This window comes from Chlorocebus sabaeus, chromosome 23, assembly GCF_047675955.1.
Source record: "Chlorocebus sabaeus isolate Y175 chromosome 23, mChlSab1.0.hap1, whole genome shotgun sequence".
NCBI lineage: Eukaryota > Metazoa > Chordata > Mammalia > Primates > Cercopithecidae > Chlorocebus > Chlorocebus sabaeus.
Window position 1 is genome coordinate 14,438,022 of NC_132926.1, and position 27,472 is coordinate 14,465,493.

The 27,472-nt window shown below is 41.2% G+C and overlaps 1 protein-coding gene across 11 annotated transcripts in view; it reads right to left on the reverse strand.

Annotated features, from left to right (window-relative positions):
- TENM2 (teneurin transmembrane protein 2) overlaps nucleotides 1-27,472 on the reverse strand; it is a 702,758-nt gene that overhangs the window by 277,244 nt on the left and 398,042 nt on the right. For all 11 annotated transcript variants that reach the window (XM_038009398.2, XM_038009393.2, XM_073010537.1 and 8 more), the window contains one exon: nucleotides 747-985. In XM_038009398.2, coding sequence (XP_037865326.2) covers nucleotides 747-985 — 239 coding nt within the window. The remainder of the gene's footprint in view (nucleotides 1-746; nucleotides 986-27,472) is intronic.

Below are 27,472 nucleotides of genomic sequence, written 5' to 3' on the forward strand. Positions count from 1 at the left end.
TACACCCTATGGCTGTAAACCAACACCTTTGGCGTGCGGAGAAAGATACTCCAGCAACCTCACCTATGTGTCATACACTGAGTCACTAGAAGCTCACTTGCCAGGAGAGGTGACCCTGATTCAGATTCAGCTGCCCATGGTGAGGAGAGAATTGAGGCTGAGAAGACAGACTGTGGAAGGGATATGGGCAAGGCCAAGTGTGTCTGGGTAATTCAATTCTGTATAAAGACCTGGATGGATGCTCCAGCCTGTCAGTCCTGTTTCTGTTCCACGGCTCTGAAAATAAGCTAGCTACTTTGGCTTTCTCTCGAATCAAGATGTTCTCAGGCATGCCAACCACTATTCCTCAATTCGGTTTTTGGCTGAAGTTAACCAATGTTGCATACGTCTCCAAGCACAGACCTGGGTTAAAATCCAAGGATGGAGAAAACTAGAAGGCCACTCCGAGAATGAGGGATAGGTTTGCGGGAATGACAAGTCTCAGCTCATCTCCAAGAAAGGATATAGTAAGGATGCTTAATTTCCCTTCTGATGAATGTCATTTAGAAACATGAAGGAGAAACTCATCAGATTTAAGTAGATTTCAGGAGGGAAAAAATCACCTCCATCCATCACTCATTATCACATCTTTCAGGAGCCAAGAAGCAAACTGTACAGACATCAGAGGGCCTCTAGATTCACAAGTCCATGGCCTCTCCCCCACGTTGTCACCCCCAGCGTTGCTGAATGAGGCCGCCCTGACTTACCTATGAAATACGCCAGCAAAATAGCCAAGAGGAGGGCCGCGGCGATGGCAGAGAGGGCGGCACATTTCCAGCTGCAGTACTTGGAGGGCTTCTTCAGCTTGAAAGCCTTCCTGGAGAAAGTATTCCTGGGCAGCAGGCGGGGCGGGGGCGTGTAAACCGTTCCTGAGGTCAAAGGATATCCTGGGGAAGAGCTGCTAAACAACGGTGTGCTCCCCGAGGAGGTCTTGAAGAGGAAGTGCCTGCCAGGAAAAGGGCAAGAGTCAGAGTGGCCGTGGGTAGCCAAGGAGCAACCTTTAGCTGTTTTTCTTCCACCCTGCTCTGTCTAGTCCTAGCATAATCCTAGTTAACTAAGTTTACGCTGGAGTGAAGAAGGGGCGAACATTACATTCAATGATGACATAAATTAATTCCACAAATATGCATAATTTGCTCCTTTCACATATGCATCTAGTTGTTATCTTCCACAACAACCTGCAAAACATTCAAAACAAATATGGAAACTGAATGACTGTCACCTCCTCAGAGATGATGAGGTTGAGGATGCTAAGCATTTTCACATATTAGATACCCACTATTTAAAAAAAAAATACTTTTATTTTGGGTTCATGGGTACATGTGCAGGTTTGTTATATAGGTATACTTGTGTCACTGGCATTTGATGTACAGATTATTTTGTCACCCAGGTAAAGAAAATGTGGCATATATACACCATGGAATATTATGCAGCCATGAAAATAGTGAGATCATGTCCTTTGCAGGAACATGGATAGAGCTAGATACCTACTATTGAAAGGTACTTGAAATGTATTGTCACAACTATTGAAAAACTAAATGTTTTAATATCTCCATTTTATTTTATTATTTTTTAAAATATTTAATTTTTTCTTTCTGTAATCCAGATATATTCTTTTTAAAAATTTCAATAGTTTTGGGGGTACAGCTGTTTTGTGATTACATGGAAAAGTTCTTTAGCGGTGATTTCTGAGATTTTGGTGCACCTGTCATCAGAGCAGTGTCCACTATACCTGATATGTAGCCTTTTATCCCTCGCCCCCTCCACCATTCCTTCCAAGTCTCCAAAGTTTATTATATTAGTCTTATGCCTTTGCATCCTCATAGCTTAGCTCCCACTTATAAGTGAGAATATATGATGTTTGGTTTTCCATTCCTGAGTTATTTCACTTAGAACAATGGCCTCCAGTTCCATCCAAGTTGCTGCAAAAGCCATTATTTCATTCCATTTTAATGGCAGAATATCTCTATTTATTAGGCTTGAAGAAACCAAGCAACTGTCTGAGGACTGAGACCCAGAGCTCTGTCTTTCGATAAAACCTGTGTGCTTACATGTTACCCTACACTGTCTCTGACCCTTGTTATTCTATTTTCACCTCCCCTGAAATCCTGATTCCTGTTCTGAGATGCCTTCTCCAGGTCATGTGATCATGATTAGTTCTTTGGAATCGTCTTTGCCTATCGATTGAATAGGTGTCCGTGTTAGCCACAGCTGTGGTGTGACAACCACACCACAGAACCATATGGTAGAACAGGCAGTGTAGAAGAGGATATAGCTCCTCCTCAGGGTCAGGAGTCTGTCACTCCACGGGCACTTTAAGGAAGGACCATTAACTCTCTGACGATTCTTTCTTATACATGCCACTCCTAAGACTTCAAATGTGACTTGCTAGACCTTGTTTAAAACGATGACTTGTCTTCCAGGAAATACGTAGCGGGGTTTCAGGCAGGAGTTAAGTAAATGCTAGAGTCTGAGCAGCTGGAGGCCACGGTCTATGTCTTATTTTGTACCTTGTTTGTCCTATGTTCCCAGTACCCACATCGAGCCCAACATGCAGAGGGGGATTTTAGTGAATGAATGAATGAGTCCTCTTATTACCTTGTAGTTTTACTCAGCCGCAATTCTAAGGTTTCAAAATGTTACTACAGTTATTTCCTTTCTTTTCACCTCTTCGGTAGGTGCTACTTAGTTTATTGGCCACTTACAATGTGTCAGTTACCATGCTACATGTTTCACTTGCAACTAAACCTCACATTAACCCCAGGAGGTGGGTACTATTATTACCTCAGTTTTACAGATGAGAAAACTGATGCTCGGAGTTGGTAAGCAGGGTCATTAGGGCTCAAGCTCTAGTCTGTCTGACTTAAAAAAAAAAATTTATTTACATCCAGTTAGACCCTTTGGAAGCTCTAATCAGACCTACTACACCACACTGCCTTGCCTCTGGGGGCCAGCAGACTTTCCCAGTGGGCTTCTAAGGCAGGATTGCTGTCATTACAAATATTTGTATCTTGGTTGCTTCCAGATAAAACCTTGAAAGTATTTTAATCCTTCACAGAGATCAAACAAACCCAATACGACTGACAATCATGTCAGAAAATGAGTATCTGATTAGTGAATTATTTAACATAGCTAACATTAAAATAAAGCTTAGAAGTTTGATTCCGTAACTAAGACTTTGGACTCCTTTTCCAACGGCTCTCTTTTAATGCTCTATTTTAAAATGGTGTTTTGGAAGAGGAGGCAGTAAGCAAGGTGTTCATGACAGCACTGTATCACAAGACAGACCTTGGTAGTCCTGGTCGTGCCATTTCCGACAAGTATCTGACACTGCTTTTGAGAACCTCCATCTCCTCGTTTGTAAAACAGAGGTAATAAGAGTACAGGTACCTCATAACTGCTTACTGTGAGGATTGCAACACTGTGTAGGAAAAGCATCACTAATCCTATAATATCATGCAGGATTACGTAGCAAAAGCACTTAACCAAGGTGTGTCTCATAGTAAGTATCAGCCCATGTGAGTAGCTTTTATTATTAATTCTTCAGAGCTACATAAGGAGCCTGAAATGTAGATTTTAATTTAAAGCTTGGCAAATGTTGAACAAACACCTGAAGAGTTCTCTAAGGCACTAAATAATAGTCTGCCGCCTTATAACAACACTAGAACATATCCACAGCAGAAGGCCAGGGTGACAGAGAAACCTCGGAATTTGATTTAGGACTCCTTCAAATTTATTTCTTACACAATTCTGCCAGAGTAAGTGTTGAAAATAGGAAATCAAATGAAAACAAAGGAACGTAAAGGCATTGTAAGGAGTCACTAATGAGTGAGAACATACAAGTTCCAGTTCTCGCATCCTCAGTGATCTTGCCAATTTCTAGGGCTTCAGCCACCACTGATGGGTCTGGAGTCTCCAAAGCTCCATTTCTATCTAGCTCATGACTCCTTAGCTCCTGACCCACATCCCGTTGTGCATTGGGCAGCTTGTCTTCTACATTTCACAGCTATCTTGAACAAGTCACAACCAAACTCAGACTATATTCCTTTACATGCCCAAGTCCACCCCTCCTGGACTTCCTTTACTCCTAGTTACCCAAGGAACTTCCTCCTTTTCCCTTGCCTTTTCCCATCCAATAGCTTAACGAATCCCATCAATTTCATTTCTGAAAACCTCACCCACCAACCCCATCCTTTAGCCTTCCTGCCTTTTCCTTCCCAAGTCACAATGCCAATGTGCTCTGGCTTACAAATCCATCGTTATCCTTCCGTACCTGAAAGGGGAGACCTAAGTTTCAACATGGAACCAGCCTCTCTACAACCACTACCCATTTTTGGACCCTTGTTTCTAATCAGTGTTCTCAGCTCCTGTGCACTCATGCTTCAGCCTTACAAAAAGACATACTTTCTTTTAACAAGCCCGTTCAGTTGAATCAAATGGCTTTTTCTGTTCTGTCCCACCTAACCCATCCTAGCTAACTCCTACCCAACTTCCAACCACCTACCTGGGAAATCTATTCTAACATGGCCCCCATCACTTTGTGCACTCAAAAATCTATCTGTCTGTCTGTCTGTCTGTCTATCTATCTATCTATCTATCTTAGATTCTATTTATAAATAGAAACTTATTTCTCCCATGATACAGTTATATCCTGGTGTTATTAATCTCTCTCTCTCTATATTATTTTAAATGTGTCTATCCCCAGCCAGAATGTGAACTCCTGGACACTTGAACTGGTATATATTCCTTACTCCTGTTGTCTCTAGAGTGGAAACACTAGTGCCTGGGTATCAGTCACGTTTGTGAACAGAATAAATAACTTGAAAATAGAAATGTTCTAGGAACATGAGAGCAACACGGTGAAGATTAAGAAGTTTAAATTGGCTTTAATGTTATTTTTAATACTCATTTATAAGAAACATACAAGGCTATGATTATATCTTGCATATGGCACCGCTTCATGAAATCCTAAAAATGTTCCCTTGACAATTTAGTCCATTTTCTACACTTTCTTCTAAAAATAAAGTCAGCTTAGGTCACATGTCACCAAACAAAGCGCCCTTTCTCCCTGACAAAGGCTTCTAGTAACATTAAGAATAAAATCAGGTATCTTTCTCATGACCTACAACTCTGCATGGTCTGCCCTCTGGCTACGTCTCCCACTGAAGCTTCCACCACTGTCATCCTCCCTTACTCCATCCATCATATTGTCCTTTTACTGTTCCCATCATATCACATCTTCTTGCCTCAGGGTCTTTGCACTTACCGTTCCTTCTGCCTGGAAATAGCTGCACAACTTGTTCCTTCAATCTCTGCTCTCATAGCACTTTCTTAGAGAGATCTTCCTGGACCCCTTCAATTTCTTTTACTATCTGCCCTGTCATAACTGCCTTATTTTTCTTCATTAAATGCATATGTATATTTGCATATTACATATTTTCTGTCCCCCTCGTTAGAACTGAATTTCAATAAAGTTTAAAATAATTATTTTTTTCATGCTGTAGCCTATCACGTAAAATAGAGCCTGGCTTACAGTGGGGGAACTCAACAAATCTTTGTTAAATAAATAACTTACAACCTTTTCCAAGACCAAAATAATGAATGCTAAAAGAATAGTGCTGTGAACATTTTTAATTTTAAAATAGGCTCCTCCTGCCGTGTTGATGCCTGTTTGCCAAACAGATTTACAAGTTTGCATATGTACGTGCAGGCAAGAGTCTATATTTACACATGCAAGGCCAGATCCCTCCACAGAAAAAACAACCTGCATACTTTTCAGCACTGCATAAGCCCTCGCAGGATGTATCTCTCAGGCCGCTCATTGGCACTGTGGTGTCTGTGATGATCACAGCTAAAAGAAACCCGTTTAGTTATCATCTCCCTTCCTTCTAGTTTCTGGGGTTTAAAATGATTAAACAAAAAAACAATGATAAGTAGAATCCTATTTCTCCCATGATACAGTTACACCCTGGTGTCACTAATCTTTAGAAGATTAAAGTTAGCAAACAAAAAGAGAAAGATTCGATAGAAGTGATCTTCAGACTGTGTCCCATAAATACCTGGAATTTGTACTGTTTTTAACGCAGTACTCAAGTGATCACCTGGTCCCAGGAATTTGTACTGTTTTTAACGCAGCCCTCAGTGTTAAAAACAGTACAAAATCCTGGGCCCTATCCAGGTATGAGGATAGGGTCTGGGAGTATATTGATTAAGAAGCTCCCTAGTGGCTGGGCACGGTGGCTCATGCCTGTAATCCCAGCACTTTGGGAGGCTGAGGCAGGCGAATCATTTGAGGTCAGGGATTCGAGACCAGCCTGGCCAACATGGTGAAATCCCATCTCTGTAAAAAATACAAAAAAAAGTAGCCAGGTGTGGTGGTGGGCACCTGTAATCCCAGCTACTTGGGAGGCTGAGGCAGGGGAATTACTTGAACCCAGGAGGCGGAGGTTGTAGTGAGCTGAGACCGTGCCATTGCGCTCCAGACTGGACAACAAGAAGGAAATTCTATCTCAAAAAAAAAAAAAAAAAAAAAAAAAAAAAGGCAGCAAAGAAGCTCCCTGGCTGATTCTAGCGTACATTAACATTTAAGAAATTCTACCTGAATCATTTTTATGCCCTTCCAAATGCATCTTACTTGCAGAGGACACACCAGATTGTTAGTAGATATATATTTTTTAATATAAGCTTTGAATGTGGGCATCTTTAGGTGAAGTTTCATGAAGTCTGCAACTTCCTTTCAAAAGATTCAGCAAAAAGATCTCTATCTCTTAAGCTCTATAAAAATAGATAAGGCAAATGTGGCAAAATGATAGCAATTGTTGAAACCAGGTGGTTATTCTCACATGGTACTATTCCAAGTTTTCTGTATGTTTGAACATTTTCATAACAAAAAATTGAAAAAAAAAATGCAAGGTTTGATTCACCCAAGGATTTCAGTCACATGCTGCTAGAAAATCAAATAAAATGAAGCAAGACCCAAAAGGTAATGGTCTGGCCAGATGGTCACAGGGAGGACCAAGAGGGCTTAGGGGACTTCTCCTGATTTTTCCCTGAACCAGCTATTAAGACAGCTTCTCCCCCCTCAGGGGCCTGCTCATTGTGTTCAGATGAATCATTTGTGATGCCCCAACTGAACTTCTTCCCAGCGGTCGGTCGTGGAAGTAGCTCAGCTCGGGACTCCAGGCGTCAGCAAAAATGTGTAGTTTCCAAATGCACTTGACATTTTTCAAGCACAACTCAATTGCTCTCAGAATTGGCCACTTGTGCCTTGGAAAGGAAAGGCAAATGAGGGGCCCCCAAAGTGCTGTCCTTGGAGTTTGCTAACACTCCAAGAGATAGAGAAAACCAGTCCTTGATGTCTTACAAAAAAATAAAAGAGGAGCTCACACACTTCTTTCCCTTCCCAGTCATGTCATGGTGGGGGATGAGAGCTTTGGTCATAGCACCGAGCATTCTGTCAGGCACAGGTTAGGGGCTTGGGATGGAATAGTGAGGCAAAGGCTCTGCGTTCTCAGCTCTGTATCCTGCATTCCTGTGACTTCTTAAGAATACAGGGATCATCACTTCACCCTAAACTATCAATCTTTTTGGTAAATGTCATCACTTTTCCTCATGTGAAAACAAAACCATTTAATAAAAACTGAGAAGCACACCTAAAAGCTGAACAGCCATTCTCCCATATGCTTTACATGACAGCAAAGATATGGATTTCAGGCAGAATCTTGGTTAACCAGGCTTCTACTTCAAATTGGCTTAGAAAATTAAGGGCATGCATTGTCTCTGATTAAACAACCATGAAAGATTTTAAAAAGAAACCTAACAAACAAAAAAACCTCATGCATAAGATCCATGCAAGAAGAGCCCCCACCAATTCAAAAGGCTGTGAATTTTTATTTTATTCTTATGATACAGGAGGAGCTTGATGAATCTAGAGTGGTAGCTTTGAGAAGCGGAGGCTGGCTAAGCTACCTAAGGCTCCAACAAAAGATTTCTTTTCTTTTTCTTGTTTTTCCCTTTTCTCTGAGTCAATCACAAGTAAACTTAGTCATTAACCTTAAATCACACCAAAGAAACAATCAAACACATACATAAAATTCCTTTACACCAAGTCCCATTTTGCAGCTTGCAACCAAGGGGATCCCCCTATTTTCTGTTGTTTTGGCTTTATTCCCAGGGGAAAATCCTAGCAGGGCTGTGAAACAGAAACGTACTACACAAATAATCGTGCTGCCTCAACTCCAAAGGTCAACGTTTTTTTCCCGTTTCTCTCTTCGTCTCTCTCTCACCCCCTATCCCACGATCTCATCACAGTGTACCACTCAGCTAACCAGGACAACTCATGACTAACAGAGCAGACCGACATGTTGTTCTTTGCTCACGAAGTCTGCGGCAGCAAATGTTTTTGAAATACAGCAAAAGTCTTAAATGATCTCAACGTAGCACTGTGTGCAAAAGAGCAGCTCTGGTTATCAGGGAAACCAGGTGTTGACTGTTGTTCTACCGAGAAAATTGACCTCCCCAGTAAATAAACTCACGGGTATTCAGAGGAGCGGATGAAAACATTGATACACAGTCCATTAATCCCTAAAATATTCTGACTATCATACATACAGTGTCTGAAATTTGATAAAAAGCCAGGGGAAGGATAGAGGCACAAACACCCCAGGAACGGAGGCGTGGTGCTCAGTGAGGGAGATCAGGTGTGCACTAGAAAACTCCAGATTTCATTACATTTCACTGGTTCTGGCCATGCCCTTTGAAGCATCAGGTTTATTGTCTCTAAAAGAGTAAGTTTAATAAAGAGGCAGCCTATAAAGGGTACTGTAGCATGTAAAGTTACTGTAATTAGGTTTTCAGGAGTTATAATAAAACATTTAGCCGGAGAGAGGTTAAATAACCACCACCCTTTCTGGCACCATTAATATGCTCTCCAATATGAAAAGGAATGGTGCCGGTTGAGGCAAAATTCAAGGGGCAGGGTCCTGAGACAGACAGACAGAGACATGGAACGTGGAGAGAAAGCAAAAACAGAAGGAGAGAAGCATAGAGCATGAGGTAAAAGAAGAGATAACGAGAAAAATGATGGATACTGTGCCACTGAGCCCTACTTGAGTAGCAAAACTAAGTGATTGCTTAAGCATTCTGTCTTTATTTTCCTGTTTGCAAATATAAAATGTACACATTACCAAAAAAAAGCGCATATATATATATATATATATATATATATTTTTTTTTTTTTTTTTTCCCCAAGACGAAGTCTTGCTTTGTCGCCCAGGCTGGAGTGCAGTGACTTGATCTCCACTCACTGCAACCTGCCAGTTCAAGTGATTCTCCTGCCTCAGCCTCCCAAGTAGCTGGGATTACAAGCATGTGCCACCATGTCTAGCTAATTTTTGTATTTTTAGTAGAGACGGGGTTTCACCATGTTGGCCAGGCTGGTCTCAAACTCCTGACTGCGTGATCCACCATTCTCAGTCTCCCAAAGTGCTAGGATTACAGGCGTGAGCCACCACACTGGGTCAAGTATATAAATTTTAAAAATAGAAAGTAAACATCTCCTATACTTTAGAGATAGATTGGGAAACATCTGATGTTTGTAGTCAGAAGACTTCTTTTTCTACATAGAAACATTTCTTTGTTGTCATCATCATGATTATTATTCATTTAATTATTTAAGAAATCCAATAGGATGGTACCTAGAAGGCAGTTTTAAGTCTGCAAATTCTAGACTGAGACAACCAGGGTTTGCATCCTGGCTCCTATATTTGTCACTGTGTGATCTTGGACAAGTTACTTAACCTTGCTAGGAGGCTGAGAATGATAGTCGCTACTTCATGGGCTTGTTAGGGGGATTGGGTGAGTTTATTTGTGAAATGCTTAGCATTGAGATTGACATCCAGTGAATGGTCAATAAATGCAGATATTAATGGCTTGAGGGCAGGAGCCATGTATAGTATATTTTAGCCTTTACTAAATCTCCTTGACCTAGCATAGTGCCCAGTTGATTTAAAATATGTGTTGAATGAATGAGTTGTTCTAATTAGCCTGGCGATTGGAGAATTGCAGGCACCCCCATCCACTGTCCCCTAGGAAGAGAAGGGACTAGGGATGTGACTAATGTGCCTCTTCTCTTCTTCCAGTTGAGAATTTATGCTTAGGTTGAGAAGTGGATTGTTTCCTTTAAAATAGGACTTAAAATTTTTAAAATTGTTACTTCTCAAGTTTGAAAAACAAGAAGCCAATAATCCAATTAGTGTAGTCAAAAGTCCCTTTTATATCCTAGTTCCCTAAGCTTCGACTCAAGTCAGTCTGATTCAGGAAAAAATAGGCTTTCAAAGTTTCTCATCCCTGAACCTTGCGGCTCATAGGGGACTGCCACTACATTTGCATATGCCATGAACAACAGGAAAATCCTCTGTTTTGCCCTCTTCAAAATTTTGCAGCCGTACCAAAAATATTCACAGCTGGAATAATTAGCAACTCAATTTATTGCCTTCCGTTTTCTAAATAGAAGCTTCAACTCCTGATATTTAAATAGTGTCACACTGTGATATAACATAGCATTTTTTCATGGTAAAACTTTTTTTTTTCCCTCCATGAAATGATATACTGCTCAGTGTGACAGGCAAGGTCTCTCGAGGTCACTAAAGAAACCTGGTGTTTTGTGAGCAAATCCATTTCAGAGTCTTTGGATGAGATGAAGAGGTTTTTTTTTTTTTTTTTTTTTTTTTTTTTTTTTTTTTTTTTTTTTTCTTTTTCCCCCTCTGGAGTTGTTAACTTGGTGACTTTTTTCAAGTTAATTGGTAAGAGTCTTGATACAGTAGGGGAAAAAAAACAAAGACGTCTGACTTTGACTTCAGATTTGACCTTGAATTCGCTATGCACTATCATATGGGAGTGTCCAGACAGCCATTCCGAATGGACTTATATTTGTGTTCACCAGCAGTTAGAGGTAGATGAAGAAAAAATGCACACCCTCAGACACAGCCAAGGAGCAGGATGATTTCTCCCATCGCGTTTAGTGTCTGGACCATTCAGACAGTCAGACAATGTTCAGGCTGGAATGACCCTCTGGGTATGTCCCTATATCATATTCTGCTTCATGTGATTACATTTGTTTTTGTCTTGTTTCTTAAGTCAAATTACAAAGCCAGGCTCTCTCTCTTTTGCTTTCTGGTATCTTTCCCTGTTCATAGTAGGTGCTCAAAAAGTCTGCTGAAGGAATTCACTAATTATGGTAGAGGGGAAAATGAACGGGCTTGGAGCCAGGTGCACCTGGACTCAAATCTCAACTCCACCAGGAGCTGCATGATGTGGGGAAAGCTAGGTATTCTCCCTGGGCCTCGGATGCCTCCTCTTAAAAAAATAGAGACAACAGCAATATTTACATCCCAGAACTATTGGAAGGGTTGAAAGAGAACATGAATACAATCTGAGAGCACAGAAGCGGGCCCACAGGAAGTGTTTAATACATGTATGTACTGCATTGCCTCCACCTCTGCAATGAACACAATATCTCGAATATGAAATCACTGCCCAGCCAGTATTTATTGAGCATGCAATATGTATCACATGGTGCTAGATGCTTGGATGCATTGATGAATAAGTCCTTATCCTGATAGGAAATTTCCAATCTGAGAGACAGAACAAATAAACAGAACTCACATCCAGGTAAACAATAAATACATGAAATGCTTTCAAAATGTCAGAAGTACCATGGGATTGAGAAATCTGAGGATAAGAAGTAATTGACCATATGAAGAATGGTAAAAAAGAGCATCCCAGGCAGCAGGAGCAGCATGTGCAAAGTCCCTGGGGTGAGAAAGACTGAATTTTTGAGGATGTGAAAGAAGGGCAATGTGATCCGGGCCAGTGGCAGGAAGAAAAGGTAGCCAGTATTCACAGCTTGAAGGCATGGGATCTGGATTTTTGTTTTTTGTTTTTTTGGTCTGAAACACAGCTTCACTCTTGTTGCCCAGGCTGGAGTGCAGTGGTGCGATCTCGGCTCACTGCAACCTCCGCCTTCCAGGTTCAAGCAATTATCCTGCCTCAGCCTCCTCAGTAGCTGGGATTACAGGTGCACGCCACCATGCCTGGCTAATTTTTGTATTTTTAGTAGAGATGAGGTTTTGCCATGTTGGCCAGGCTGGTCTCGAACTCCTGACCTCAGGTGATCCACCTTCCCAAAGTGCTGGGATTAAAGGCGTGAGCCACCATGCCCAGCCAAGGGGATCTGGATTTAGACCAAGTACAAAGGGTTCTAACTATGCCATCTTTTTGAGTTAACGAAGCACATTTAGGAACATTCTATCTGAAAATTACTAGGATAGGACAGACTCCTGAGGAATTCAGCACAGGCCTTTGTGATGAAAGAGCTCAGCTGTCTTCTTTAACTTCTGCCTTGAGGGTTTTGGTTTTTGTTCAGACTATTCTAGCCAGCCCTCAATATTACACCCATTACCCTGTCTACATTTGGATATAGGTAGGCATCTCAAGTTTAGCATGACCAAAACACAACTTTTGATTTCCACTCCAAACTTCTCTTCTCCTCCAGGCTTCACTGATATCAGTTACAGATATCATCACTTCTCTAGTTGTGCAGGAGCCACCCCCAGGAATGGGAATATATTGCATGCAGGAAGTGTATTTGAACGTGCTCTTGTGAAGACCATGTGTGAAGGAGTGAAGGAAGCAGACCTCCCTGGGTGGGGATGGAGGGGAGCTGAATTGTGATGCTGTTGCAGAGGGGCCTATGGCGATTCCATGGAAAGCTCTGGAGCAGGGACGGCTCTGCTGAGTTGTTCCAATTTGGGCAAAGGAGGCTGGGCCTTCATATCCTTACTCAGATCAGTCACTGGATTTGGACTGTTCCCAGAGGAGGTCCTTGGAAGAGGTGGCTCTCCTCTGCTGAAGGTCAATCTCAGGGAGGGACTTGGCTGAGCTCTGTTGGCTGCCAACATTACCAGCAACTGCAAGGACACCTGCTCCAGTCCTGAAGGGTGACATCTGGGTGGGCACCATGCCATCTACCTCACTAGGCTTCGCCATGGTTCCTGTCCTTCTCTCACATCCAGTCCATCATTAGTTGATTTCCTCTCTGCCTCCAACACATCCCCATCCTTTTCTTACCACTCACACCTCTACATCACCTTGCACCTGGCCTGCTGCACACAGCAATCTTTAAAGAGGTCTCCCTCTTTCCACTTTGCCCGTGATGCCACTTCTCCCCATAGGAGTCAGTCATTTCCTACAAACATAAATCAAAACATATTTCAAATCTTCCCATTTCCTTACACTTAGAAGTTATCCTGCTCTGCATCATGGCCTACAAGGCGTCTTGTGTCGGTCGAGGTCATCTCTTCCTAACCTCTCCAGGCTCTGCTCCCAAGGCACCTGCCATCCTCTTTCTGTTCCTTAAGGAGGCCAAGCTCCTCCCCACATCCAGGTAGTCACACCGTGTTTCCCTCAGTCTGGAAACTTCTCTCCTCCTCTCCTTCTCTCTTCTCATTGCATGGCTCCTCTTTCTCAGGTCTTTCAAGTCTATCCTCAAAGTTCACTTCCTCAGAAAGGCTTTCTTGATCAGCCTTTCCCATCCTAGCATCTTGCATCCCTACCTTGTCCAATGTTATAGCTGGGAACAGTCCACATCCAGAGATGGGGGTGGAATACAAAGGCCCATTTACTTCACCCTGCATTGAGATATGTCATTTAACATGCATCACCTTGGGCAGCTATCTCCTTCCTTCCTTGTTTGTCACATGCTTTTCCCAATGGCATGCACATTCCAGGAGGGCCAGTATTTCATCATCTTCCTCACCATTGTATCTCCAGCCCCTGGAAGAATGCCCAGCCCATGCTTGGTGCTCCAACAATTTTTAGTTAATGAATAAAGGCATGAACCAACATAGATGTTGAAAAGATCTTGAAAGATCATCTTATACTGCCTGTAGGAGGTGATGAATGTAAAAAGTTTCTGTCTGCTCTCAGATGCAACACTTGTATTTATTTTCCCTGTAGTGTCCTTGTCAAGGAATCCCCTGTCACTCTGGTTTTCAAGATTTCGATAAACAACATCATGTTCTTATTATTCCTACACATGGTTATTTTTAAAAAATCCGTTGTGAAGTCTTTGTCTTTCTATTCGAAGGAGCACTTTGGTGTGTTTTGTGGGAGTCTCTTCATTTTATTGATCTTTTAGATTGGAATTATCCTCAAGTTTTCTGTCATTCTTGAGGGATTCAGCTATAATCATGATGATTTCCACTGTAGATACCTAATGATTTTGGAAAATCGTTGGATAATGCATTTTTGATAATTTCTAGTGTTTCTATAGGGATGCTGTGTATTTTGCAGCCCTATCCCCTCCTTTCTTCCCACAGGAACCCAGTGGACGTATATCTTCAGGCATTACTTACACAAATTGCCTGGCCAGTTCCCAGTTTGTAACTGGGACTTCAGAGATAGTCTTCCTATAAGTCTGGAAGAATTTTCGGTAAATGTACATGCTCCTTATCTGTCACTTCTCTGCCCACCCACACAGCAGTTTATCTTCCTAGGTTTGGTATCTCTGCAAACATGAAGATTTCATGGTGCATTTTTCTCCTCCAAATCACTTTTAATAGAATATGACAGAATGGTTTTCATCTTGAAAAAATCCTATGTTGACCCTCCTCCACCTAGAGAAGAATCCATTTAGCATTCTTTTTCCTCTACCTGTGTAACAAAGCAGTCCTGCCCGGTGCACCTTTTTTTAAATTTCCTTATCTTTGGTGCTTCAAGATGTCTGTGTAAAAAGTTGCATTTACCATGAGGTTGAATGGGGATCATGTCTTTCAGATGTCAACGTATTACACACTCAGATCCATTTACCACTATTAATCAAATCACATGTACTGGGTATTTTGCGCTGTGGCTTTTAGGTTAACCCTTTCAAGGAACGTTTTGAGGATAGACTTTTTTTTTTTTCCTGGCACCTTTGTAGGAGAAGACTGGAGCAAGAGACTGGTTCTGTAGCCTGACTATCTTGTTGTGTCTCGCTTGAGTAGACGTTTTATACAGAGGGTGACACGTTGATCCTCCGGCTACTTTCTCTCATTAATTAATTAATTAATTAATTTTTTAAATGAACTCTTTTTTTTAATACTTTAAGTTCTAGGGTACATGTGCACAACATGCAGGTTTGTTACATATGTATCCATGTGCCATGTTGGTGTGCTGCACCCATTAACTCGTCATTTACGTCATTTACGTTAGAAGGTAAAATTCACATGATACAAAATTAACCATTTCTAAGTCTACAGTTCAGTGGCATTTACAGCATTCACAGTGTTTAAATTCTGCCTCTATTTAAGTTCCAAAGCATTTTCTTCACCCCCCAAAAATCCTCAAATTCCCCCCAAAATCTATTAAACAGTAACTCGCCATTCCTTCACTCTCTCACTCGCAGCTCTTGGCAACCACTAATTTGGTTTCTGTCTCTATAGATTTGCCTATTCTGGATATATCATATAAATGGACTCATACAATATGTGACCTTTTGTGTCTGGCTTCTTTTCACTTAGCATAATGTTTTCAAGTTCATCCCCGTTGTAGCATGTATCAATATTTCATTCCTTTTATAGTGGAATACTGTTTCCTTTCCTTTTGTGTGTGTGTGTGTGTGTGTGTGTGTGTGTATGTACTCTTTTTCTTTATTTACTCATCCATTGGTGAACATTCGGGTTGTTTCCACCTTTTGACTATTGTAAATAGTACTGCTACAAATCCTGGTGTGAAAATGTCTGTCTGAGCACCTGCTTTCAAATCTTTGGGGGTTCTCCCTAGAAGAGGAATTGCTGGATCAGAGGGGTGCCTCAGTACACTTCGTGTTGCTATTAAGGAGTCCCTGAGACTGGGTAATTTACAAAGAAAAGGTGTTTATTTGGCTCCTGATTCTGCAGGCTGTAATAGAAGCCGTGCATCAGCATATGCTTCTGGTAAGGACCTCAGGAAGCTTCCAATCATGGCAGAGGGGAAGGGGAGCTGGCGTCACATGGCAAGAGAGGGACAAAGATAGCAGGAGGTGCCAGGCTTTTCTAAAATAATCAGATCTTGCAGGAACTAATAGAGCGAGAACTCACTCATTACCAGGAGGAAGGCACCAAGTTGATCATGAGAGATCCACTCCCATGACCCAAACACCTCCCACCAGGCCCCACCTCCAACATTGGGGGTCACATTCCAACATGAGACATGGAGAGGACAAACATCCTAACTATATAATATGGTAATAAAATGGTTAATTTTTGAGAAACTTCTAGCTGTTTTCTAAATGTAGAAAATGATAATCAACATTGAACTCTTCAGGAAGCTCAAATTCTGGTTGACAGTAAACATTTTGCCAGTCTCTTTGCATCCTATCCATATCCTGAGTTTGCTTTTGAAAACTGTTAATGAATTACAAAACAAGAAGTATCACCAAGGAGCCAGGTGGCAGCAGTAGTAGAAAGAGTCAAAATATTTCATACCTTAGTAAATGTCTCAGCATCTCCAAGTCAGCAGGCTCTCATTTCAGGAAAGAGCTTTCAGGGAGAGCCTAATGGGGTTTACATTCTAGGAAAGCTATCTATCCATGACACCTTTTTTTCTGTTTTATTGGATGTATTATATAAAGTATTTAGAGGAACTCATACATCAGCTTAAGTTCTTCAATTTTTTATATATTCACTTGTCTTATTTTAATATGTGATAGATAATACTTTTCTTTTTTCCCTTTTAACTTTTGTTTTAGGTTGAGGGGAACATGTGCAGGTTTGTTATGTAGGTAAACTCATGTCATGGGGGTTTGGTGTACAGGTTATTTTGTCACCCAGCTTCTAAGCATTGTACCTAGTAGGCATTTTTTCTTCTGATCCTCTCTCTTCTCCCACCCTCCACCCTCAAGTAGGACCCAGTGTCTGTTGTTTCCCTTTTTCTGTCCACATGTTCTCTTCTCATCATTTAGCTCCCACTTATAAGTAAAAACATGTGGTATTTGGTTTTCTGTTCCTGTGTTAGTTTGCTAAGGATAATGGTCTCTAGCTCCATCCATGTTCCCACAAAAGACATGACCTCATTTTTTTATGGCTGCATAGTATTCCATGGTGTATATGTACCACATCTTCTTTATCTAGTCTACTGTTGATGGGCATTTGGTTGATTCCATATCTTCGCTATTGTGAATAGTGCTGCAATGAACATACACATGCATCATCTTTACATAGAATAATTTATATTCATTTGGGTATATACCCAATAATATCCATTAAATTTTTAAACAAAAGTTTTTATTGTTAGCCTACACTCTAAGCACTGTATTATAAACAGTACTTTTGTACCAAGCCCAAATATTGCCTGACTTGATAATTGAGTTTGGGTATAAATTCATTTTAAAAATTTATGCTGAGAGAAAAATTATGTTTTATTTTAGAAGGCAAGATCACAAAGTCCTTCCTAGTAAGGGCTTGAAAAAATTCTGGCTTTTCCACTTCTGTCATAAGATCAGAGAGGATCTGAATCTGAAATACAACATCTTAAAATGTGCTTTTTGGATCAACAAGTATATTTGTATATTGCTAGTGTTAGATAAAGAGATGGTTCCATGATATTTGGGAAATGGAATAAACAGAATTCAGAAGATTAGTGCAGATCTTCACAAACCTAATATTTAAATATAATAAATATCCCAGTACTCTACACGATTTATTATTCCAGTTGTTTTTGTGAGTTTTATACCAAACCTTCTTCTCAGCCTTAAAACTGGTATTCCACGGCATCCCTCATTTGAGAAATGAAGTTCTAATTCATTTCTCTCTGTTTCCAGATCAGTATCCTAAGGCCCAGAAAGAAGTTAAAAAACAACCGACCAACCAACCAAAAAACCCAATAGTGGTTATTTTGTAGGTGCTCAAGATGCATTTGCTGGGTCGATGAAGCAAATAAGCAAGGAAAGAAAGAAGAGAAAGAGGAAGGTATATAAATGGTGTAAAAATTAACGGGGACAGACAAAGTATCATATGGGATTTCCTCAAGGCAGAGGAAGGAAAATAAAATGATTTATCTGAATTCTTGTATAGCTACCGACAATTCTTAAGTCATCAAAACAATTCTAAATGTAGGGGCTGGCAGAGGTGAAAGAAAACAAAAGAAAAATAAAGCTGCCACTCCTTTTTGCTTATTATAGATTTGCTCCTCTCACATCAAATGTGTATAGTAATTTCAAGCATTTAAGTTTGAAATGCTTGAAAAAAAGCACTGTTGCTTTTTTTTTTCCCCCTCAAATAAACAGTGGTCATCTCTATTACTATTTTCCCACTTAAATTTACATCAGACTCTTTGAGGCATGAGCAAATAGAAGAAGACCTATCGGCGTATTTACTCACATTTCTTTGTATGTGTAATAGCTATAGGTATGATAAATGACACAAGAACTCTTCAGGGATATTAATTAAGCTTTATGGCAACCCCTGTGACATGTCTGCCTGCCTACAAATATCTGTTGGATACTCAGAAAGGAATGTTGTGCAGAAGTGTGCCATTTAAATGTGTTTGTAGGCCAGCCACATACCCACTGACAATGCACAGAACAGATCCATACATTTCAGTAGTCAAAAAAAAAAAAAAAATGCCATTAAGAAAGGTAACCATCATTTAGTATCAACACATAAATATCGCCATGGCACATAATATACTCTAAGGCAGACCCTGCAGCATCCCTATCACAAAACAAGTCCCAGGGCAGCAGGCTCTGAAAGCTGGGTTTCCTTGAAAGGTTCCTAGTTTCTTAAATGCTGGGTTTCCTAGGGCCCCAGGCAAGGCTTTTTAAAAATGCAAGTGTCAAGGAAAACTGTCATGCAGGTTTGCCTTAAGTACCCGAAACGCTTGTCACTGCCATCTTGGAAGTATTAATGAAGATACAGTTGGACAAGCCGAGGCATGGTAAATTGAAATTTGCCTGACAGGGAGGTGGCATGTTAGACTAAAAGGCAGGTGCCAGCCTTCAGGCATTTGCTTTGCAAGTGGCAGAATTAAACAAAACCTAAAGGCAAGTCTGGTAGTGGGGAGGCTGCCTTTCCAGACATCTTGAAGGCTTGGACTTGAACTGAGCTCCTTTCTGGCTCTCAGGTTTTGCTTGACAAGAAGTTAAGTGGTTACGTGAAAAACGAAGCAATGTCTGCATTTCTGTGGAGGGAAGTGAGGAAGGAGGGGAAGAGAAGTGATAGGGAGGAGGAACAAGGAAGAAGAGGGAAGGTCAGGGTCACGGTCAGGTCGGGACAGCCCTGCTGATTAGAGGAGGCTGGATAGGGCGATGGTTAATAAGGAAACTGTCAGTAGCAGGTGGGGTCAGAGCCTGGTTGCTTCACCTTAAACCTGTGCAGCCTAAGGCAAATGACTTATTATTATTACATCTTAGTTTCCTCATATGAAAATAGTGAAAATGATGGAAAGTATTTCTTAGGAATGTTGTGTGGATTAAATGAGCGGCTCAGCACACACCTGACATTGAGTGGATCCTCAATAAATGTTGGCTATTACTGTTACGCAGATAATTATCAATGAATCCCATAGGCTGCCTACTTTAAGTATATATCTCTTTCCTTTTAGTTCCCTTTCCTTCCTTCTTTCTTCCCTCCTTCCTCCAACCCTCCCTCCCTTCTTTCCTTCCTTCCTCCCTTCTTACCTTCCTTTCCTTCCTTCCCTTCCTTCCCTTCCTTCCTTCCTTCCCTCCCTTCCCTTCTCCTTCCTTCCTTCCTTCCTTCCTTCCTTCCTTCCTCCCTTCCCTTCCCCTTCCTTCCTTCCTTCCTCCTTCCCTTCCCCTTCCTTCCTTCCTTCCTTCCTTCCTTCCTTCCTTCCTTCCTTCCTTCCTTCCTCCCTCCCTCCCTCCCTCCCTTCCCTTCCCCTTCCTTCCTTCCTTCCTTCCTTCCTTCCTTCCTTCCTTCCCTCACTCCCTCCCTCACTCCTTCTGTCTCTCTCTCATTCCCTTACTCCCTCCCTCCCTCCCTCCCTTTCTCCCTTCCTTCCTTCCCTCCATCAGATGCATTGGTTAACTTCAATGTACTTTTAGTTTCTTCCCTTTCTGGTGTATTCTCCCTTTCCACCTCCTCATGGCAAATCTAACCATAACATGCCTTTGTGTACAACCCTTTTGGGCTCCCCATCCCACACTGAATAGACCTTAGGGTGTTTGACTGCACCCAGAAGGTGACCTTGTCTTGGACCATGAGACCTCTCTACCCTGCCTCCTGAGTCTCACTCTGGTTGGTCCGGAATGCTGGCACAGTCTTGCTCTTCCAGCCTTTTCCTATTCTCTCACCTTTGCCTGGAATGCCCTTTTGCTGGGGCAGCTGTAACTATTCCACCCAGATGGAACTCAGACCCCGTTCCTGCCAGTCAGGCTTCCCTGACCAGGTAGGTTGGATGCACTCCATGCTCCATGCTTCTGTAGAGTCCCCTGAGCTCATGTCCAGCTTACAACATCCTGTATCTATACAAATGATCTGCTCTGTGGCCTTTCTCCCTCTAGACTGTAATTTCCAGAGGTCAGAGGCCATGTCTGTTCGATCTTTCATTATCTATGCCGTGGTACTCTGCTGCTAGTCGGACCCCTACAAATGTTGGCTGAATTAAGCTGAATTCCTGTGAACACAGCTGGTAATGGGATTACCAACAGGAGGTGGGAAATACAAAAATACTTATTTAGCATAAAATCAGAGTTTCAGATAAAGTAACTATATAAGTTTGGCCTGAGGGCCTCCTATTGACAGAGCCCTCACATACTTATTTCACAAAAAAGGCTGTCTTCCTTGCCAGATATTCAAGCCCTTGATCATAAAGCTTTTCTGTAATAGTTAAACAATAATACCACCTTACTAGGCATTTCTCTTGGGATTCAGAAACTTGACTAGGTCTTTTTAGACATTCTTATAATCTCCCCGTTAGGTAGATAGAGGCAAGGTGGATGAGAGAAGAGGTAAACTCAAACATTGCCAAATTATAATGAGAAAGGAAAGGCAACAAAGGTTAGGAGTTTGGAATCACGTAGGCCGTGCTGTAGCACAGTCTGGGAATGAAGAGAAAGGGCCCTACAGCTAGAAGCAAGGGGAGTGAGAGAGTCAGATTTTTCCCTACAGCTATGTCTGTTTTTCATACTACATCTGGCATTAAGAAGCGGTATTGGCATTTCTAGGGTATTTACATATTATTTATTACATTATTCCTTGAAAAAAAAAATCCTCTGAATTCTATGTCTGAAATCTAACACCATAAACTTCTAGGTTCTTATTTTAAACCCACAAAAGATACGCAGGCTATCAAATAAGGGGAAGTAAAGAGAGATCGTAACATTTGAATGGAGACAGAAACAATTTGGCACAATCTATCAAAATTCAAAATGCACATTACACATACCCTTTGATCTAGCAATTTCACTTCCAGGAATTTAACTTTTGAATATAATTATATAAGTATGCAAAGAAAGATATATACACATGACGTTTCATTACAGATTTGTTTGTAATAGCAAAATTCTGAAAGTGACCTAAATGTCCATCAAGAAGAGACTGGTTAAATAAATTAGAGCATTATGGAATATTACACAGACTTTAAAAAGGAATGAGGTAAGTCTACATAAAATTACCTGAAAATGCTTCCACAATATCTCAGTAAGTGATAAAAAGGAAGTTGACAAATGATATGTATATGATTCCATTTATATTAAACTTAAAATATACATGCTCAGACTTCCACAAGCATTTTTGAAAGCCTAAAATAATCAACCTTCCAGTGAAATTTCCTTGAAAATGGAAATTGAAAAGCAGGGAATATTCCTTTCTACTTTCTGTCTATGTGTTGAATATTTTACCAAGAGAATGTGCACATTCTATAATAAAATAACTGAGAAGACAAAAGCTGTTGCAATATGTGCTCTAATTCTTTGCCTTAAATTCATGACCTTTCCTTTACTGAAGGAAATGGAGATAAATATTCTGTGCAGGATAAGTAGGCACCAACATTCCCTAATCATGCAGGAAATAGTGAACTGTGCTGCGGAAAGCTCTAGCTAGAGGCCTGGCTTCCAGCCCCACTCAGGCATTTGGAGTGGAAGGTGCTGGCGTGTCATGGAACTTTCTAAGCCTCACTCTCCATGTCTGTAAAAATAGACATTGGACTATACTAGGTGATCTTAACCTGGTTTCCAGTTTGAAAACTCTACCTGTGTGCAGCCAAATGGTGACCCCTTCACTTAAATGATCAGGGCTCAGGGTTTTTTTTTTGTTTTTTGTTTTTTGTTTTTGATGGAGTCGTACTCTGTGACCCAATCTGGAGTGCACTGGTGCGATCTCGCCTCACTGCAACCTTCGCCTCCTGGGTTCTAGCAATTCTCCTGCCTCAGCCTCCCGAGTAGCTAGGATTATAGGCATGTGCCACCACGCCTGGCTAATTTTAGTATTTTTAATAGAGACGAGATTTCACAATGTTGGTCAGGCTGGCCTTGAACTCCTGACCTCAAGTGATCTGCCTGCCTCGGCCTCCCAAATTGCTGGAATTACAGGTGTGAGGCACTGCGTCCAGCAGGGCTCAGTTGTCTTGGCCAACCCAATTCACGATGACCTTGACTCCTTCTTCTAATATTTTCTAATGTAGTGGTCAGAATCAAGGGCCAACCTCCCTGAAGAGGGCATCTGTTTTTTTCCACATCTGCATCACCAGGTCCTTTTTACCCCTTTCTTTCTCTCTCTCTCTCTGCCTCCCTTTATCTCTATCTCCATCTGTCTCTGTCTCTATCTCTATCTCTATCTCTATCTCTGTCTCTGTCTCCTCTATCTGTGTCTCTCCCTTTCTGCCTGAATTAGCCCTTTGGGGTAAGCTCTGTGAAGAATGCTACACTTCGCTCTTTTCCTCAAACTGAACGGTATTATGAATTTGAAGATGCACATTATAGACAGAACATGAGGATGTCCCTGTTGTAACACTGCTTTTATGTTTCCAAAGACAAAGCAAACAGTAGTGAAACTGAAAAAACAAAGTATACGTAGACAGGTACTAAATATGATATGCCCCTTCTAACTTGTTCCCAGCCCACCCCAATGCCACCACACACACGATTATATTGAAATTCTCGGTGGGTTTAAATGCATGTGTGCCACCCTTACACCCTGCTGCACTGACGCTTACAACCTCTAATAATATCAGATCAATTCACTGGAGCATAAACAGCAATGGGCACCATTATTAACATTAGGACATGTTGCATTTTAGGACAAAAATTTTTGTCTAATTAAACACAGAACTATTCTGATGTTACCTATACTCATTATGGAGCTATCTGACCCCTGCAATCTGTCCCGTCTACACACACCACAACAAACAGAATATACTGCATTGCTGACAACATTAGGAGCTTGAAGCATAGAGTTAAATGTTTACCATGCACGGTTTTATTAAAAAGCAAAACCAAAAATTCTTCAGTCATTCAACTTTATAAGGCAAAACTGCTTCTCCAGCCATTCCAAGAGATAGGAAATGCATCGAGATGTTTTGAGTTAACTTTCTCATCATGAGCCCTCATAAAGAGCACTGGTTAGTAAGACAATAAATGAGCATGTTTTAATTAGAAAATGTGGAATCCAAGCACTTTTGCAGGAAAGAAGATGATAGCTTAAAAGAGATGTCAGGGGACTCATAAAAGTTAAAATGCATTAAGTGGCCACAGTGAACTCAGAAGTAAAGTCATGGGACGTTTGAGAAGTCAACCAGAGAGGGTGATGAGTCAGAAGGGGGTGGGAGTTAGTCAGTGAAACTTAGTTTTTCAACTTCTTATTGGAATCAAATGTAAACCCCCTTCTGTGCTCTGACAAGTGAGATAACTCAGTATCCTGCAATTGCCCCACCCTGGCCAGGACTGTGCCTGCCTGGAAGAGAAAATCATTACAATCAGGCAATATGAGCTGGGCTGTGACCAAACTAACATTGAATGTGACCTGAGTTGGTCTGTGGCTTTTGCCTGCTAGGCCTCCATTTCAGGGGCTCCTAATAGCACAATGTTTCGTTATGGGTCACACTCCTTCCTCTCCACTATGAGGCCCCATATGGGCACGTGATCCAGACCCGGCCAATTAATGTGGTCTATTCGCCAAGACTCCAGGCTTGAGGCTTGGGTCAGTTGCAGGCATGTGACTCTAGTTGGATTCCATGAGACTCAATCAAGGAAGTGTTGTTGAAATATCAAGAAGAAGAGCTTCACTTTCTGTTAGGTTTCTAAGCTATGAGAATATAGCATATAGTTACCATAAAAATTCCACAAAAGGAGGCCTGCATAACAGCAAGGGTAGAAAGTAAAGAAGTGCAAGGCTGAGAGATTCCCAATACCTAAGTTTAAGTACTACTTGAATCCTGTTCTGTCCGGATCTTCTCTCTGTCCCAAACCCTCCACCTTCTCAAGTTTCATTTTCCTGATATGTTAAAAAGGTACAATAACATCTGTACTAGTCTGTTCTCACGCTCCTAATAAAGACATTCCTGAGACTGGGTAATTTATAAAGAGAAAGAGGTTTAATGGACTTACAGTTCCACATGGCTGAGGAGGTCTCACAATCATGGCAGAATGCAAGGAGGAGCAAGTAACGTCTTACATGGATGACAGCCGGCAAAGGGTGAGCTTGTGTGGGGAAACTCCCCCTTATAAAACCACCAGATCTCATGAGACTTATTCACTACCATGAGAACAGCATGGGAAAGACCTGCCCCCATGATTCAATTACCTCCCACCACCAGGTCCCTACCACAACACATGGGAATTGTTGCAGCTACAATTCAAGATGAGATATGGGTGTTAACACAGCCAAACCCTATCAACATCTCTCCCCAAGGGCTTTAATTCAGATAACATGATGTAAAGTGCCTAGTATCCTACTGGGCACAAAGTAGGCATTTCAGAGATGATTATGTCTAAAAACAAAGACCAAAAGGAGTGGTCCGTGGTTTCCCACAAGTGAAAAGATTGTCCATAGAGCTACAATGTCTCCTTATACGGATTCTGAGAGTTAGAAGCTGGAAAAGATGACCGAATACAAGAACATCCAGAAAATGCACATATGCATAGCACCACCCCTTGCACAGGGGGCTTGTAAATTTATTCCTTCATTTTCCTGAATTGGTGAGAGTGGGGATGGGGGAGAGTAGAGTTCCTTAGAGTCCCACCAAATGCTTCAGTGGGCCTAATATCTCCCTATGCCTTCTCATCACATGTCCCCAAGTATAGTGGATAGGATCTTGGTTGATAAGAAATTAGAAAATCACTAAGATTAAGTTTTCCATGTAAAATTCTTATCTAAGAACATACCGATGTTAAGTAAAGCAACATTTGCCACCTTCCCTTTAGGGCAGTATTTTAACCCTTTGTTCAAATAATTAAAAAATAAAATAAGAATTTAAATGTCATATTATTGGTGTGCAATACCTTTACAGGAGTACTAATTGTTGAGAAATGGACTCATGAATGCTGGTACCCAGTTGAAGCTCTAGCAAATTGAAATCTGATTTCAGTGCCTTTTAACACATAGAAAATAATTAGTATTCATTCTTTTTTGAACTATAAGGCATACACAGCTTAAGTAAGAATGACAGAAATTGGAGGTATTTCCTGACTCCTAAACAGTTATTTCAAGCAAGAAATGATTTAATAAGGGATTTGAAAAATACACGATTTTGAGGGTGATCCTTTGTATAGAGCTTTGCCATGACCTCTAAGAAGGAGTATTTGCAAAGAATACTCACACAATGGCCCCAAATTGTCTGGTGGGTTTTGGAAGAAAAAACGTAATGTAGGAAAAGTTTCTTAAACATTCGCATAAAATCCAAAGGATGCAGCTGCAGCTGAGCAGAATGGCTGAGTATCCTGTGATGGTTTGCAAGTCTGGGGACACAAGATTCAAACTCACAAAAGCAAATGAGGCCAGGACTATTAAACCAAAGGAACCTTCAGAAAAGTTGCAGGACCTACTTCCCCTGCTTGGGAGGACTGTGGATGCCTTATCTGGCTTCTGTGAAAATAAAAGGATCATCAGAAAGCCAGAATTAGAAAGGACTTGCGCTTCATCAAGTTTCTTCTGTCTGAGCCAGATAAAACATCCTCTGGGAAGACTTCAGGAAGTGCCTCAAGGGAATGACAGTTGGTATTAGTTGAATGGGTGAAAGAACACAGACAGAGATGGAAATATTTGACTTTTTTCAACTGTGAACTTAACCCCAAAGTCTTCGACATTTACACGGACTCAGGGCAAAGTCTTGCTCTTACAACGTACGACCACGGGGTGGCCTCAATTTGTAATTGGGTCCCCATGGTACAGGTTGCCGAGGGATGGATTTTTATTTTATTTTATTTTTAAGTTCTTTCTACCTAGAGATTTCGCTGTGGTCCCCTGCAATAAGAAGTTCAATTCTTCAATAAGTTTTTAATTTTGTAGAGGCAGGCAAATTTAGAAAGGACAGCTTCTCCTTAGGTACCTCCACTTTCCAGGATGCTTCCAAGTTTGCAAACCACGCCAAGAATAGGCTGGAGTGGTCCTGAATAAGATGTAATGCTTGTTTCTTTCTTAATGCACCTTGTAATTTGCACACGTGCCACAACACTTTATTTATTTTCTTATTAATGGGTTCGAGTGTGTTTAACACCACAAGCCATAAATTGCAGAGCAGTGGATTAGACTAGGCTCACTTTATTTTCCTGCCAATTATCAGAAAGTGATGTGGGGAATGAGGTACCCCTCCTAACCAGCTTTTTCTCTGCCACCTCCCTTGCCTCCATCCAACAACCAAACCCCTTGTTTCCATCTGCCAAGAAAAAAAAAAGACACAGCCTGGTCTCTCATTGGTGAGCTTGCCTATTGAGCAGCTCAGTTATTGAGATTAATAAGCTGCCAGTTTCCAAGGAAGACTAAGAAAACTGCAAAATTAAAGGGCACTGCAACATGAAATGCTGCTGGTGGCCAGGCGAGATCGTGGTGTCAAAAAGGCAAGGTAAAGCTATAAAATAGGGTTGAGCTTGAAAGGCTAACCTAAAGGTCTCATTAATTTCCATGTTGCCTGTGATGAGAATTTAGAGAGGGCATAATGTTTCGCAACACAGAGAAATCAAGCTGCCTATTGATTTGAAAGTGCTTCAATGCATTTGGTTCACCCAGAATGAATCCTACCTTTAAACCTCACCTGAAAACATTAAAAAACAAACAAAAAAGCAAACAGGTTGCCTAGGTTTAATATTCTAAAGATCAAGCTTGTCAGTGATTCTGTCAGAAAATTAATCTTTAGGTAGAAAAATCAATCTGAGAACAAGTTTGGAATAGTCTTTGCACTCAGCATGGTGAAGATGTTTCAACAATCTTGTTTCTTCTCTGTGAAAGCCTTGTTTACTGAAGGT